This window comes from Chiloscyllium plagiosum, unplaced genomic scaffold, assembly GCF_037043375.1.
Source record: "Chiloscyllium plagiosum isolate Xiang-an unplaced genomic scaffold, Cpla_swu_hap1 HiC_scaffold_18, whole genome shotgun sequence".
NCBI lineage: Eukaryota > Metazoa > Chordata > Chondrichthyes > Orectolobiformes > Hemiscylliidae > Chiloscyllium > Chiloscyllium plagiosum.
The window spans coordinates 30,887,074-30,903,621 of record NW_028270156.1 but is presented as its reverse complement, the minus strand read 5'-3'; the positions used below and the strand labels follow the sequence as shown (position 1 = coordinate 30,903,621).

At 41.5% G+C, this 16,548-nt stretch overlaps 1 protein-coding gene across 16 annotated transcripts in view; it reads right to left on the bottom strand.

Annotated features, from left to right (window-relative positions):
• LOC122557714 (liprin-beta-2-like) overlaps nt 1–16,548 on the bottom strand; it is a 275,346-nt gene that overhangs the window by 113,978 nt on the left and 144,820 nt on the right. Inside the window, exon 1 of one of the 16 annotated variants that reach the window (XM_043705618.2) lies at nt 12,263–12,727. The exons of 14 other annotated variants lie outside the window; for them this stretch is intronic. In XM_043705618.2, the coding sequence (XP_043561553.1) occupies nt 12,263–12,310 (48 nt within the window). In that variant the 5' untranslated portion in view covers nt 12,311–12,727. Of the gene's footprint in view, nt 1–4,851; nt 4,942–12,262; nt 12,728–16,548 lie in introns of those variants that run through there. One more of the 16 variants, XM_087996390.1, reaches the window with a different exon arrangement.

Below are 16,548 nucleotides of genomic sequence, written 5' to 3'. Positions count from 1 at the left end.
GCCGAACTTCAATTCTGGTACATTACACTATCAGATTGAACAGGCTTTCACCCAAATCAAAATTAGTTGGTTTTTGCCTCACAATCCGATCAAATGCCAAAAAGATGCTTTTCTTCTTAACCGTCTCAAGGCAGAAGTTGGACTGTGGTCTGCAGTAAAACAACCAGCTCAAAACTTTAGTTCTGTCTGAGGCAGTGAACGTGCTTAAAACAGGTTAATTTTTAAATTTCCTACAGTTCAAATTTAATCTGCACACTTGGTCAGCAGTTAACCCTGTTGTACCAACTCACCCCAGACTGTCCTTTAAACGGAGCTCAGGCAACAAGAAAACATTTCCATTTATCAACACCTTGACCCCTGTGGAAGGCAAGGTGCTTGAAGCAGTGATACAAGTAGAGCCTGGTCAACAGAATCATAGTGACAGCAAAATTCACTTTATAGGTCAAGGTCTCTTCACAGTTCTCCCAGTCATTTTAATTGGGAACTCCCTCTGCATTCATTCGCTTCTAGTTTACAGGCAGTAATTTTTTAAAAAATTAAACTTTATAGTAGTTTAGACACCAAGGGTTGTGTAAAACTCAAGTCTGATCCAAATCTAAGTTGGCAGAGGCCAGATACACTCCTTGGAATCCCCTTGTGAAGTCCAGGCCATTCTTAACCACCACGATAATTTCTGGAACATTCCTGTAGCACCATCGCAAATATGGAGCATTCCTGGGGAATCTTTGCAAATAATAATAGGGACACCACTCCTCCTCCATGTTAAATATTTTCTAAACAATCTGCTCAGGTGTTATTACATATCGCTTCAGCAAATGGGACTTGAATCCTAACCTCCTAGCTCAGAGGTAGGGTAAATACAACTATGCCACTGGAGCCCTTCTAATCCACTTTATAATGATGCAGTATAAGGGAAAATGATAACCCCCAACCCTGCACAAAAAAGACAAAGGTCAAAAGATTGGCATTCTCATACAGGACCAAGGGACAGCTGCCCAGTTGGAAGTGCTGTCCTTCAGACGTGATAGTTAACAGAGGCCTTTCAGCCAGACACAAAAGATTCTATGGCACTATTTTTGGAGAGAGCATCCTGGTGTTTTGGCTAACATTTAGCTCAGTTGACTGGACAGTTGACTAACCTCTAGAGGGGGGTCACTAGACTTTCTCTTCACAGATGCTGCCAGACTTGCTGGGTTTCTCCAGCAATTTCTGTTTTTCTTGGCTGGTCAGCTTATTTGCAATGCAGAGTGATGCCAACAGTATGGGTTTCATCCCAGTTGTTTGAGGTTATATAAAAAGGACTCTTTCTCAATCTCTCCCCTTACCCTAAACTCAGTCAGTCATTCTCCCTCTCATGGAAGGGTATCCTATCATCTGGTAAGATTGTGATGACCACAAACAGATTATCTGATCACTGTCGCATGGTCTGAGAGAACTTGCGGCATGCTAGCTTGCCTATGTACAAAGGTGACTACAGTTCAAAAATACTTAATTGCCTGGAAAGTAATTCAAGACATACAGTGGTTATGAGGTGCTCTAAGTTTTTCATTTCCTTATCTTAGGTCCTTCTGATAACACTGACCCATTCCTAAGCCCTACAGTTACTCAGACACTCACAACAAGCCTACAAATGGTTGCCAAGACTTGGTAATGCTCTTCCAGTCTCTTAGTCTCCCAGGGAACTGGGTGTTAACAGATGATGAATTAAATTCAGATCTCATTTGCTGATTTCTTTCAGGCAGATTGTCAGAAACAAGCGTGCTGGACAACGGAAAAAAAAAAAAACAAAATCCAGGAACATCCTCAGATGTCTTTTCATTGGCCCTTCAAGAGTTCTAGGACACCAGTTTGGAAACCAACGTATTAAGGTCGGCTCATCAGGGCGTGTACTGGATTCAGAGTGAGTTGGAACAATGAATCACTGAGAATGAAATATTTTCATCATGGGAACACAGAAGTGACGCTTCCAGGAACGAACATTAAGCAAACCCTTAGGATTGGGTATGCACTGCCTGGGAATGTGTAGGAGGTTTCAACAGAAAACTGGATGTATATTTGAAAATTATGAATTCAGAGGCCTATGGAGATAGGGTTGGAGAATGGGACTAGCTTGGTCATTAGCCTGGTGTAGACACGACAGGCTGAATGTAAATGTTTTATGATTTTAAGTCCAGAAACCAAACAAATGTTATACTCTAAGATGCATGACCTATGAAATCCAAAATTATTAAAAAAGTTCAAGCTAGTGTACTCAAGTGACATCAAATTCACTTTGTTCTCAAATTTATTGGATTGGAGCCTACAGCTATGAATTTAAAGTAATGGATTAATCCAACTACAAGCAGGATTGGAATGAGACAAATGGAAGTTTCAGCTGCAAAAACCACATTGACTTGATAGCAAAGAATTTAGGAACAGGAGTCAACCATTCGGGCCCTTCAGCCTTTCAAGAATTCAACTGCATTGTGGCCAATCTGCATCTCATCTCTATTCTCCAACAAGAATGTATTGTTTTCAGGCTTGAAAGCTGTGACTGAGTGTGAACGTTCTGGTCTCTCTGTCTGTATGTCTGTCTGCCTGTGCGTGAATGTGCCTGTGTGTCTCCACGTATAGAATGCCACTCTTCCTGGCATTTGTGAAAAATTGCTTCCTCAAACTTAACTCACAAATTCAGACCATGACCAATCAAAAATCATAAAAATTCTTGGTGGATGGCTCCTCAAAGGAATACAAGCCTAGTCTTTGCAATCTATCCTTAAAATTAATCTTTGCTGCTGTGGGATCATCTTGATAAATCAATGTTTCATCCCTTTAAATATCAATATGTCCTGTCCTGAGATGTGGATGCCTAGAACCAAACAAAATATTTTAAGCTATACTCGATCAAGGAAGGCTCAGTGCAACCAAACTCTCACTTCCTCTTATGTGTGCTGCCTCCACTTATACTACAGCTGCATATTCTCACTTCTGTAAATGTACAGCTGGCATGTCGAAAATGTTTAAGTATAAACAAAGCAGAACTATTTATTGTAAACATTAAGGCAACGTTCAAAACTGTAGCCTCCCATCAGCTGACCTGGGCTAGGCTGATGTAAACCCAAAGTAAACAATCCCGTCACTACATCTTTCCAAAAAGCACAAAGTGCAAAAATATTGGAGTGAAGAGTGTGGGGGAAAGAAAAAAGGTGAGCTTGCATTTATATAGTGTCTTTCATGGCATTCCAAACATTTTATAGCTAATTAATAAAGTAATTTGACCAAATTTAGTCAATGCAGACTAAATGGAGAAGCCAACTTGTGCAAATCAAGCTCCCATAAACTATGCAATAATGAACAGGTCAACCATATATTGCGATGTTGGATGAGGGGTAAATATGGACCTGCACAATGGGGAGAACTCCCCAGTTTTCTTTGAAATAATGCACTAAATCTTTCCCACACACTTGAGGGGACTGATCGGTCCCCAGTTTAATATTTCATTAACAAAAAACCAGATAGCACCTTTAAGCATAAATTTTTTTTTCCCTACAGGAGGGTCAGATGCTGAGTTGAGGGAGAAATACACAGTGATGATAAATAGCTTGGTCAAAGAAGCTGCTTAATTGCAAATCATAATTAGCAGTACTTCTATTCAGCTTATGTGAAGCACTTTGGTATATTTTAGAGATTCAATAAAGGAGCTATAATGCAAATTCTAACAAAATTTGGCAGGTTGAAATACATTCAGAATATCTAATGTTTACTCAAAGAATATCAAAGAAATGGATACTGCAGTAACTAATCAGCAGAAAAGCTTTTCAATTTAATTAAGTCAAAATAATGTTGTTGCAGTGGACATTGTAATTTTGAAAATCACTGTTTAATCCTCATCTTAGTCTCACAACCACCACTTCATCATCACGGTCTCTCTCACAGATCAGGCACAACATCCTTCAATTGAGCATCAGGGACTCGGAAACCACTTTTGATTCCTTCCACGAGTAAACTTCTGCTCTCCACTTTACAGAGAAAAAAACAACAAGGCTCTGGTAACGATGTAAAAATAAAACTATTATAATCATCAGGAAAGACTAAACATGGTAAGGATCTTTTCTCTTGAAAGCTATGCACTGACCTGATAAAGGTTATGAAGGAGTTGCGAGGGGAAATGTGGAGGTGGTTTCATGATTTGAGATATCAAAGTTAAGGGCCATAAATCTAAGGTAGTCAATATTAGATACAAAGAGGAAGTCCCGAGAAACGTCTTTCTCCAGTGAGTGGTGAGTGGGTGGAACTTAACACCATAAGTATTAGTTGAGACAAATAATATAGATGCAGTAAAAGAGGAAGCTACATTGATGCTAATGAAAGACAAAATGATGTTCATTATTCTAATGCCTTTCCCATTGACCTCCCAGTCTCTAGGCTTCACTTGACAGGTGTTGTCTCTATCTTGTCCCCTCATCCATTACTGTTTGTTTTAGTACCAACTCTTCTTGTGCTAACTTTAAAGCCTCATGTTGAATTTCCTAGGTCTACATTAAAAATCACAACACCAAGCTATAGTCCAACAGGTTTATTTGGAAGTACAAGCTTTCGGAGCGCTGTTCCTTCCTCAGGTAGCTAGCTACGCGAGGAAGGAGCAGCGCACCAAAAGCATGTACTTCCAAATAAACCTGTTGGACTATAACTTGGTGTTGTGTGATTTTTAAATTTTGTCCACCCCAGTCTAACACCGGCACCTCCACATCATCGCTCCTAGGTCTAGCCCAACATAGTCTTCGACAACTCTCATCCTAGGATTACACTGTACATTTGTTTTTAAAATGTGATTCATCAAGGCTTATTAACAAGAATTTCCAAATCTACAACCTTTACTGCATAAAGACAAAATCCTGCAGATTCTGGAAAGAAATCTGGGAGAAACTCAGGAGGGTCTGACAGCATCTGTGAAGAAAAGAGAGAGATAGAGAGTGTCAATGTTTTGAGTCCAATACAATTCTGTTTTAGAAAGGAAAGGAGCTGGAACGGGGAATGGTCCAGAACAAGACAACAGAAATGGGGAAAAAAAATTGAAATTATACAGAGGGGTAAATGATGTGTGAAAAGGAGACAATAAATCCACTCTGCTGAGAATAAAGCCAACAAGTTACTAACATGATATGGGGTTTTCGAATCAAAAGAGGACAAAGTTCATGATCTGAAGTTGCTGAACTCAATGTTGTGTTCTGAAAGCTGTAAAGTAGCCAAGAAGAATGAGGTGTTGTTCCCTGAGCTTATGCTGAACTTTTTGTCAGAACACTAACAGGCTGAGGATGGAAAGGTTAGCAATATGAGCATGATAATCACTTGAAATGGCAAGCAATGGAAGGCTGGGGTCATTCTTGCACACTATGCTGCAAAGTGGTCACCCAGCCTGCATCTGGTCTCATCAACATAGAAGAGACCACAGCAAATATGATAGACTAAACTGAACAAAAGAAGAAATAATGCTGCTGATTCACCTGGAAGTATTTCTGCCTCACACAGTGAGGAGGGAGGTGGTGCTGAGGCAAGAGTTACGCCTCCTGCAACTGCATGGAAAAGTATGATGGAGGAGTGAGGTGGTATTTGGAGTGATGGAGGAGTGGACCAAAGTGTCAGGGTGGAAATAACCCCGACAGAATGGTGACAGTGGAAGGGAGGGAAGGTGTGTTTGGTGATGGGAGTACTAGATATGGCAGAGAAGAACTTCTGAATGCAGAGACTGGTAAATTGATAGCGATGGCGAGAGTAAGCCTATCATTGTTTTCAGGGGTGGAGATGAGCAGAGGATGACAGGAGCATGGTAAGTGCATCAGACACAGCTCTGGACAGCTTTAGACACAATGTGGGAAATTTCTCCCTTGAGGAGAGAATAAAAAAAAAGGAGAATGTGTCAGAGTAAACCCCGAGGAAGATCTGATGGAGATGGAGAATGGAGTAGAGTCCTTGCAGGAAGCAAGGCATGAGGAAGCACAGTCAAGATTACTGTGAGGGGGTAGTTCTGGGAATCAATGCGGTTATAGTGGATATTGGTGGATAGCCTATCCTTAAAAGTGGAAAAAAGGGAGGTCAAGGAAGAGAAATAAAGAGCCAGAGATGAACTAGATGATGCAGAAAATTGGAAGCAAAACTGATCAATTTTTCTAATTCCAGATAAGAATCACAAGGCTGGGTCAGTAAGTATATTCAAAGCTGAGATAGATTGATTTAAAATCAGTAAGGGAATCTAGGATTATGGGGAAAAGGAAGAAAACTAGAGTTGAGGATTCACAGGTCAGCCATGATCTCATTAAGTGGCAGAACAGACTCTTCTACTTCTGCTCTTGTGTCTTATGATCTTATAGTCAAAGAGGAGTAGTACAAAAGAATCCAGAGGGGCATTGGTATCGAGTGTTTTTAGATCTTATATTCCTTAACACCTGAAAAGAATGGAAAATGTCTTTTCTTTTTAAAGGTGTTGAATAAGAAGAGTTAAACTGAACTGACAACCAGGGCAGCTTTGAAATGGTGAGAGGTAACACTAAAGAAGAGAGAGGTCTAAAGTGTGCATGTGTTGGTGCATGGCATTGAGTGTAGGTCTCAAGATACAGGAGGGGCCGTCTCAGGAGCTTTGCATATTTCAAAGATACATGTAATCTTGAGTGGATGCGAAACATGAGAGATAGAATTTCATTTGGAATGTGTGGGGGATAAGGGAAGGCTAGAAACAGTCACAGAGGAAGGATGTGTGTCTGTGCAAGCCAGTTGTGGCAAATGCTATCAAACACTAAGTGGGAGATTGAAAGCTATGAAACTAACCAAGTTTGGGTTCTGTCAGAGCCACTCAGTTCCTGACTTGGTTATAGTCTTGGTCCAAACATGGATAAAAGAACAGAATTCCACAGGCCTGAGGAGAGCAACTGCCCTCGACATCAATGTCACAGTTGACTGAGTGGGATATCAAGGAGTCCTAGAGAAATTGGAATCAATTGGAATTTAGAAAAAAGAGAATATCCTGCTAGTTGGAGTCAAACCTGGCACAAGTCATGATGTTGTTTGTGATTGTTGGAGCTCAACCATTTCAACTCCAGGGTATCATTGCTGGTGTTCATCAGCAAAACACCCTAGGCCCAACTAGCTTCAGTTGCTTTATCGATGACCATCCTTCCATGGAGGGGTGGGTGGGGCGATGTAAAGAGGGGTATGGGTTGGGTGGGGGATATTCACTGATGATTGGTTCAATCTTCATCACCATTTGGAGATTCCTCAAACACTGAAGCAGCAAGATCTAGACAATAAGATTTGCACCACAAAAGTGCCAGACAATGGCTGACTCTAACAAGAAAGCAAGAACATTACCATTGCTCCTCGAGGTTCATTGGCATTCCATTGCTAACAACATGGAGAATACCACTGACCAGAATCCGAACTGGGCTAGCCATTAAATATTACAGCTACAAAAGCAGGTCAGAGGCTACCGATTCAGTGGCAAGTAGCTCACCTGTCTTCCCCAGTAACTGTCCAACATTAACAAGGCACAGATCACAGGTTTGATGGACTACTCTGCACTTGCCTGGATAGGTGCAGCTCCAACATTCAAGAAGCTTGACACCATCCAGGACAAAGCAGCCCACTTGACTGGTACTATGTCCACCACCTGTAACATTCGATTCTTCCACCACTGATGGTCACCATTTACAAGATGCACTGCAGCAACTTACCAAGGCCCCTTCGACAGCACCTACTAAATCTGCAACCTCTAACATCTGAAAGACAGAGGCAGCAGATGCATGGGAACATATCACTTGCAAGTTCCCTCTCAGCAATCCACCATCCTGAACAAGATAGCACTGTTGACTGGGTCAAAATGCTGAAACTCCATTCCTAACAGTACCGGTGATATTCCTACACTCAGACTGCAGTTTACCACTGCTCTCAGATTGTCCAGTGCATTCAGAGATGTGCAGTAACATGGAGGCACAGCCAGCAACACCCACATTCCCTTCAAAAGAATACAAAAAAAAATTCTATCGATCTTCTAGGTCATTCTGCTATAGCACACGTTTCATCTAAACGAATTCGCTGTAGTGCGATTGACGAATATGGACGCTGTTTCCAAAGTGCAAACTTTTAAAACATATGTTGGCTGTAGCACAATTGCATCACCAACACAGTATTATTCGAATTATACGATTCTGGTGTAGTGCGCGGTCACTCAGGAACGTGACATCGCACTATAGAAGAAATGACTGTACTTAAAATCTACCTTTGACCTTATTTTTGGTCACCATCTTGTTATCATTGTGGATGTTTAAATGTTTAAATAAATTAGAAACTGGCGCAGGCCATTTGGCCCTACCTGTTTTCTCCGCCATTCAATAAGATCATATAAGTGAGCAGCACAGTGACACAGTGGTTAGCACTGCTGCCTCAGCGCCAGAGACCCGGGTTCAATTCCTGCCTCAGGCAACTGTCTGCGTGGAGTTTGACATTCTCCCGTGTTTGCGCGAGTTTCCTCCGGGTGCTCTGGTTTCCTCCCACAATCCAAAAATGTGCATGTTAGGTGAAGTGGCCATGCTAAATTGCCCGTTGTGTTAGGTGAAGGGGTAAATGTAGGGGAATGAATCTGGGTGGGTTGCTCTTCGGAGGATCGGTATGGACTTGTTGGGCCGAAGGGCCTGCTTCCACACTATAAGTGATCTAAATTATGGCTGATCCAATTACAGTATAACTTTGCCTATCCTGAAAAACTTTCACATCCTTATCACTGAAATGTTAAAACTACTCAAGGACTCTGCTTATATCACCTTTTGAAGAGAATTCTAAAGACTCAACTTCAAGAAAAAAGTTCTCATCCCAGTCTTAAATGGATGACACTTTATTTTGAAATAGTGATTTCTAATCCAAAAATCTTTCTCCAAGAGGAAACATCCTTTCTAAATGCATTCTATCCAGACTCCTCAGGATCTTATTAATAGTTTGAATCAACTTGTTCAGATATGGTATATAGTTAGTAAGTTTGCAGATGACACCAAAATTGGTGGTAGAGTGGACAGCGAAGGAGGTTACATCAGAGTACAAAGAGATCTTGATTAGATGGGCCAATGGACTGAGGAGTGGCAGATGGAGTTTAAAGTTAGATAAAAAAGTGAGGTGCTACATAATAGAAAGGTAAATCAGGGCAGGAATTGTACACATAATGGTAAGGTCTCGGGGATTGTTACTGAACAGACACCTTGGAGTACAAGTTCATATTTCCTTGAAAGTGGAGTCTGAGGTAGATAGGATAGTGAACGTGGCATTTGGTATGTTTTCCTTCATTGGTCAGAGCAGACTATAGGAGTTGAGAGGTCATGTTGCGGCTTTACAGGACGTTGAGCAAAAGCGAGGACTGCAGATGGTGGAAACCAGAATTTAGATCAGTGTGGTGCTGGAAAAGCACAGCAGGTCAGGCAGCATCCGAGGAGCAGGAAAATCAACCTTTTGGGCAAAAGCCCTTCATTAGGCATAGAGGCAGGAAGCCTCCAGGGTGGAGAGATTTGGGGGGGGGGGGGGGGGGGGAGAAAGCTGGGTAGAAGGCAGCAAAGAGTACAATAGGTGAATGGGGATGGGGATGGGGATGGAGGTAATAGGTCAGAGAGGAGGGTAGAGCGGATAGTTGGGAAGGGAGATTGGCAGGTAGGACAGGTCATGAGGACAGTGCTGAGCTGGAATGTACAGGACATTGGTTAGGCCACTTTTGGAATATTGAGTGCAATTCTGATCTCACTCCTAATGGAGGGATATTGTGAAACATTAGATTAGATTACTTAGTGTGGAAACAGGCCCTTCGGCCCAACAAGTCCACACCGCCCCGCCGAAGCGCAACCCACCCATACCCCTACATTTACCCCTTACCTAACAGTACGGGCAATTTAGCATGGCCAATTCACCTGACCTGCACATCTTTTGGATTGTGGGAGGAAACCGGAGCACCTGGAGGAAACTCACACAGACACGGGAAAGACGTGCAAACTCCACACAGTCAGTCGCCTGAGGCGGGAATTGAACCCGGGTCTCTGGCGCTGTGAGGCAGCAATGCTGACCACTGTGCTACCGTGCCGCCCACTAACTTGAAAGGGTTCAGAAAAGAATTACAAGGATGTTGCCAGGGTTCGAGGACTTGAGCCACAGAGAGAGGCTGAATAGGCTGGGGTTGTTTTCCATGGGGTGTCAGAGGCTAAGGGGTGACCTTATAGAGGTTTATAAAATCATGAGGGGCATGGATAAGGTAAATAGACAAAAGTCTTTTCCCTGGGTTGGGGGGAGTCCAGAACTAGAGGGCATAGGCTTAGGGTGAGAGGGTAAAAATTTAAAATGGACCTAAGGGGCAACTTTTTCATGCAGAGAATGGTGTGTGTATGGAATAAGCTACCAGAGGAAGTGGTGGAGGCTAGTATAATTACAAAGTTTAAAAGGCACCTGGATAGGTATATGAATAGGAAGGATTAAGAGGGAGGTCAGATGTTGACAAACAGGACAAGATTGGTTTGGCATGGAGGAGTTGGACTGAAGGCTCTGTTTCTGTCCTGTACAACTTTATGACTTGGAAGGAGCTGGAACTTGAACTTGCTGGTCCCCTCAGCATCCTGTAAGTTTTCGTTAAAGCACCTCTTGCCCTTCTAAACTCCAAAAGTTACAGTTATTAGTCTAGCAAACGCTCTGAAATGCTTTTAATATTTATATTCTTCCTTAGATGATCAATACCAGGCATAGTACTCCAGATGTGCACTCACCAATACCCTGAATAACTGAAGCATAACCTCCCTACTTTTGGACTCAATTCTCCTCACAATAAGCATTCTATTAGGTTGCCTAATGACTTACTGATTCTACGCACCAACCTTTTAGTGATTAGTGATCCCTCTGCATTTCAGACTTTTGCAAATTTCTTATCATTTAACATGCCTTAATTCTTCCTTGCAAGATGGACAATTTGTCAATTTTCCATATTATATTCCATTTGCCGGATCATTGCTCACTCACTTAACCTATCCATATTTCTTTATGGCTTTTTTATGTCCTGCTTACAACTTAATTTCCTACCTAGCTTTGTGTCGCCAGCAATCTTAGCAGCCCAACTTTCTGCATCAAAATTTATGTCGGAGTATACTTTATGAAATTGTTGCTAAGTTGTACTAAGCTGAAGGTGCTGTATAAATACAATACATAGGTTGGGTCATCAGAGGCTTTTTCCCTGGGCGGAAAGGTCAACTACAAGAGGGCACAGGCTCAAGATGAGAGGGGGAAAGTTTTGAGAAGTGCAAGGAAAATTTTTCATACAGAAGATGTTGAGTGCCTGGAATGCACTGCCATTGGGGTGTTGGAAGTAGACACATTAGCACTTTAAGGTGTACCTTGAAATATGCATAAAATAGAGGCAAACAGATGGATAGAAACCATGTGTGGGCAATAAGTAGTGGGTTTAAATAAGGATTAGAAATCAGTGCACCCTTGTTGGGCTGAAGGGTCTGCTCCTAGCTACCTTCTTGCTCCTAAGAGATGTGTAAAATGTCCTGGGATTCTCTTTAACCCTGTGGGTCAATGGTATTTCATGGCCCCTTTTCGCTCACCTCAGTCTGTTTGAGCTCCTTTCTATTTCTCTATATTCTTTAAAGACTTTATTTTTAGTTGCCTAGATCTTATGTAATTTGTTATTAAAGCTACATATGACATACAACAAAAGATACCATAAAATGCGTAATCGCAACCCTCACCCCAAAACACAGATGGAAACATTGCAGCTTCTTAGAAATGAAAATGAATAGGAGTGAAATGAGGTAAGCACATGGTTTCAATGTTACAAAAATGTGAGCTATTTCCTGATCTATCCTCTCGTGAGAAATGCAGGAAAGCCTGACTGTTCAGTGTCCCTCTGTCTTATTCAAGAAATTATCAGTAGACTTGTTAACCTCATTGCAGTGTATCCTGGTGCACTTTTTAAAACACAAATGAAAGGATTTCACAGTTTAAATTCTTTAGCTAGCTTTTCAAAGTGATCAGTGACCACAAAATAAACGCTAATACACAAATCCCATGGCTATGCATGATTGTGTCACAGAATTTGAAAACATACTTGAAAGGTAGATTTCTGGTTCTTTACTGACGATAGACTAGTAATTGATTTTCAGTAACCTATCCCAACTGAGCGAAGAGGAGATGAAATTCTATCCATGACAAAATCTGCCATAACTTGTACAAGCCTCTGGGGTTAAAGTACAGAATCACTAAAGCTACTTACCCTCTTCAACCAGGTGAGGTGTTTGTAAATATCGACCTCACCATCCATGCTATGGGACTGCAGTAGCCATAATCCCAGTGAGAGATCGTTTGAGAGTAAAAGAGAGAGATTTATCTGTACAAAGCTGCAGTTCTTCTACAAAGAACAGTTGCACTACTGTACTCTTAAACGCAAAGTGATGAGTGGAACATATAAAGCCAAATCTCTCTCCCACTCCTAGAGTCTCACAGCAGACTGGAACTGAAGCAAAGTTAAACTGTAACAACCCAAGGCAAAATGTCTTGATTCAGTCGATCCACAGAGCATCTGGCTCGTAATAATTTTTTTTTAAAAGAAGAATTGCAAACTTTGATGACAGTCTCTCTCCAGTGAACGTGGATTACTACAGCACCAATCCTCAACAACCTCACTGTAATCCGATTCGGGTGCCTATTGCTTTTCAGAGAAAAGGTGTTTGTTGTTAAAACAGCAGTCTCGTTTCTATATTGATCAAGTGAGACAGACCTCACTGCTAACCGGCTCCAGCTATTTCCTGTTGTACTAGTAATGATCACACACCATAAGCCATTCCTCCCCACCCCCAATCATCCCCTACTGCATTTCACTGAGTAGCAAAACTAAAAATAGCAGCATTCACCCTTGTCTTATGAGCTTCAGTAAAAGTTGAAAAGTCAGAGGATTGTGAGATTCTTTAGTAGATGAAAGTTAGTTTCCAAACAAAAACTTTTAATTAAATAACTGCAATGTATTCTTGTTTTGCACTGGTTAACACTCAGCAACCTTCTTGTCCAGGACACCTTATTTATCTAGTCAGGCCAATGTTACAAAGCCCTGTGGTTCTCCTGGTAACAGCAGGTTAATTTTATAGTCACGAATAGAATTCAAACAAGCTAATCTGTTTTAAGTACAGGTCACTTTTCGTAAACAGCAAAGCCTTAATGAGGATCAGGATGTCTGATACTGAATTAAAAGGGCGAACTATCAAGGCAGACCCCATCAGTACAATTCTGAGGGAGTGCTACACTGTCGAGGTGCCACCTTCAGTTGAGACATTTAGCAGATTAGATTAGATTAGATTACCTACAGTATGGAAAAGGCCCTTCGGCCCAACAAGTCCATACCGACCCTCTGAAGAATAACCCACTCCGACCCCATTCCCCCTACCCTGAATTTACCCCTGACTAATGCACCTAACACTATGGGCAATTTTGCATGGCCAATTCACCTAACCTGCACATCTTTGGACTGTGGGAGGAAACCCATGCGGACATGGGGAGAAATGTGCAAACTCCATACAGACAGTCGCCTAAGTCCCTGGCACTGTGAGGCAGCTGTGCTAACCACTGAGCCACCATGCCGCTCCAGAGATGCCTTCTGTCCTCCCAGATGGACTAAGCGATTCCATGGTATTATTACAAAGGAAAGCATGGAGATTTCTCCCTGGCACCCTGTCTCTTTTTCAATATTTATGAGCCTATCTTAAAGCAAATGGATTGCAACAGCAGCTCACCATCATCTTCTGAAGGGCAGCTAGGGATAGGCAATAGAATCTGTCCCAGCCAGCAATGCTTACATCCCATGAATATAAAATTTAAACAATGAATGAATATTTAAAATACAAGCTGTCAGATTGAGGCAATGGTGCTTCCTGAAGAATATAAACTGTGGCAAATAGTTACTTGGACAGTAAGAAAAAATAGTCATCATTCCTCAGATATCTTCATGCAAGAGGTCAAAGTTTTGGGTAGCTCAGTTCATTAATGAGTTCATTCAAAGCTGTCCACTCTAGAGTAGAGTAATCTTGTAGCGTCTGTAGAAATTTGGAATGCGGTGTTTGGAATTGACTAATCCTTCACAATTTGTACCTAATGGATGTGCTTCAGATCAGAGACATTATGAGCAGCAGCAGGCCCACATGATCAGTCTCAGGCCTGTTACATTGTATGATCTTTGTTAATGCCCTGGATAGTGGTATTCAGAGTGCAGTGAGTACACTGGCAGGTTGCACCTTCTCTGTGCAAGTGTAAAACAGTTGAGGAGTTCAATTGTTTCCATAAAATGTTAGTTATGTAATGGCAGTGGGCATTGGCTAGTGACCTTAAGATGAGCTAAATGCAGCATCAAGCATATTGATAGGGCCATCACATAAATATTATCTGGTTGGGAAAAGTCAAGAGAAAAAGGCATTAGTTTTGAGCACTGAAGATTCATGACTAATGTAGAAATAACATAGCTAAAGCACCAATTGAAAATTTTCACTTTAATAGATATTAGCTTAAGAAATACCAAATGACAAAATCTATGATTTTTGACGGTGAAGAATTTTGGAATCATATTCCAACAAAAGACGAAAGGTTCCCAGATTCCTTTCCTGCATCTGGGTATTAACAAAACACCTACATATGTTTATTACCTTTTCACACTAAAACATTCTAAAGCACCACAAGAGCACTTAACTCTTCAACACTGAACCAGGAGAGAGATTACATAATAAAAGGTTTCGTCAAAAAGGTATTAAGAGAAGAATATTAATCAAACGTTGGAAAGAGTTAGGGATGGAAGAGATTAAATGAATGATGTGATATCAGGGTAACGGAGGGATTTTAAAGCAAAGATCATAACCTGAAAATCAGAGTAGTCCAACACTGAAATAGGCCAATCTACCCGTAAAGACTTTGTTCTTTCAAAAGATTAATCTAGTTAGTCCTTTATCATTTTCAATAACTCAATAACAACACTTTTTTTAAACTAATCCAACTCTATTTGGAAGGCTGTTATTAATTCTGCAACAATCACCTTATTCTTAACAAAATTAGAGATAGCATCAAGGTCAGTCATTTGAGCTGCTTCTGAGAATGAAGGTGGCCCCTGATTCAATAACATTCACAGATATATCTTTTGAAAATGCGTTGGTTTCGAAGCATCACCTGTCGGGTAAATGCTGGTTTTGTTAAAATAGTGACAAGAAGCCCAGTCAGTGGAGAATCTTAGGCATTGTTTTTCATTGATGTTTAAGTTTGATCATAATGTTCTCACTGTAGCATGCTGGCCAAAAATAGTACACAAATCTATTTATTTGTCTCAACTATTCAGACTGCCCCAGAATTAAATTTTCTAAACTTCATTCTAGATGTCGACTTTGCTGAGTGGATAGCACTCTTGCCTCTGGTGAATGAAAGCTGTCAGTTCAAACCTCACACCAGGCATTTGAGGACAATTCTGACTGACATACCCCGAGCAGAGATACGACAGTGCTGGTGCTGGATGCCTTGAAATGCATAGAAGTGGATAAATTCCCGGGACCTGATAAAGTATACCTTAGAACTCTGTGGAAAGCTAGGGAAGTGATTGCTGGGCCACTTGCTGAGATACTTGTATAATTAATTGTAACTGGTGAGGTATCGGCAGACTGGAGGTTGGTTAACGTGGTACCACTATGTAAAAAAGGTGGTAAGGAAAAGCCAGGGAACTGTAGACCAATGAGCCTGACCTCAGTGGTGGGCAGGTTGTTGGAGGGAATCCTGAGGGGCAGGATGTACATGTATTTGGAAGGGCAAGGACTGATTAGGGACAGTCAGCATGGCTGTGTGTGTGGGAAATCATGTCTCACGAACTTGATTGAGTTCTTTGAAGGAGGATTGACGAAGGCAGAGCAGTGAATGTGATCCATATGTGCTTCAGTAAGGCATTTGACAAGATTCTCCAGGGGAGACAAGTTAACAAGGCTAGATCTCATGGATTACAGGGAGAACTAGCCATTTGGATACAGAACTGGCTCAAAGGCAGAGGTGGAGGTGGAGGGTTATTTTTCAGACTGAAGGCCTATGACCAGTGATGTGTCACAAGGATCAATGCTAGGTCCTCTACGTTTTGTCATTTATATAAATGATTTGGATGCAAACATAGGAAGTATAGTTAGTAAATTTGCAGATGACACCAAAATTGGAGGTGCAATGGACAGCGAAGAAGGTTACCTCACAGTACGTGGGATCTTGATCAGATGGGCCAATGGGCTGAGGAGTGGCAGATGGAGTTTAATTTAGATAAATTCAAGCTCCTGCATTTTTGAAAAGCAAATCTTAGCAGGACTTGTACACTTAATGGTAAGGTCCTGGGGAGTGTTGCTGGACAAAGATATTGGAGTACAGATTCATAGCTCCTTGAAAGTGGAGTCGCAGATAGATAGGATAGTGAAGGCAGCATTTGGTATGCTTTTCTTTATTGGCCAGAATATTGACCACAGGAGTTGGGAGGTCATGTTGCGGCTGTACAGGACATTGGTTAGG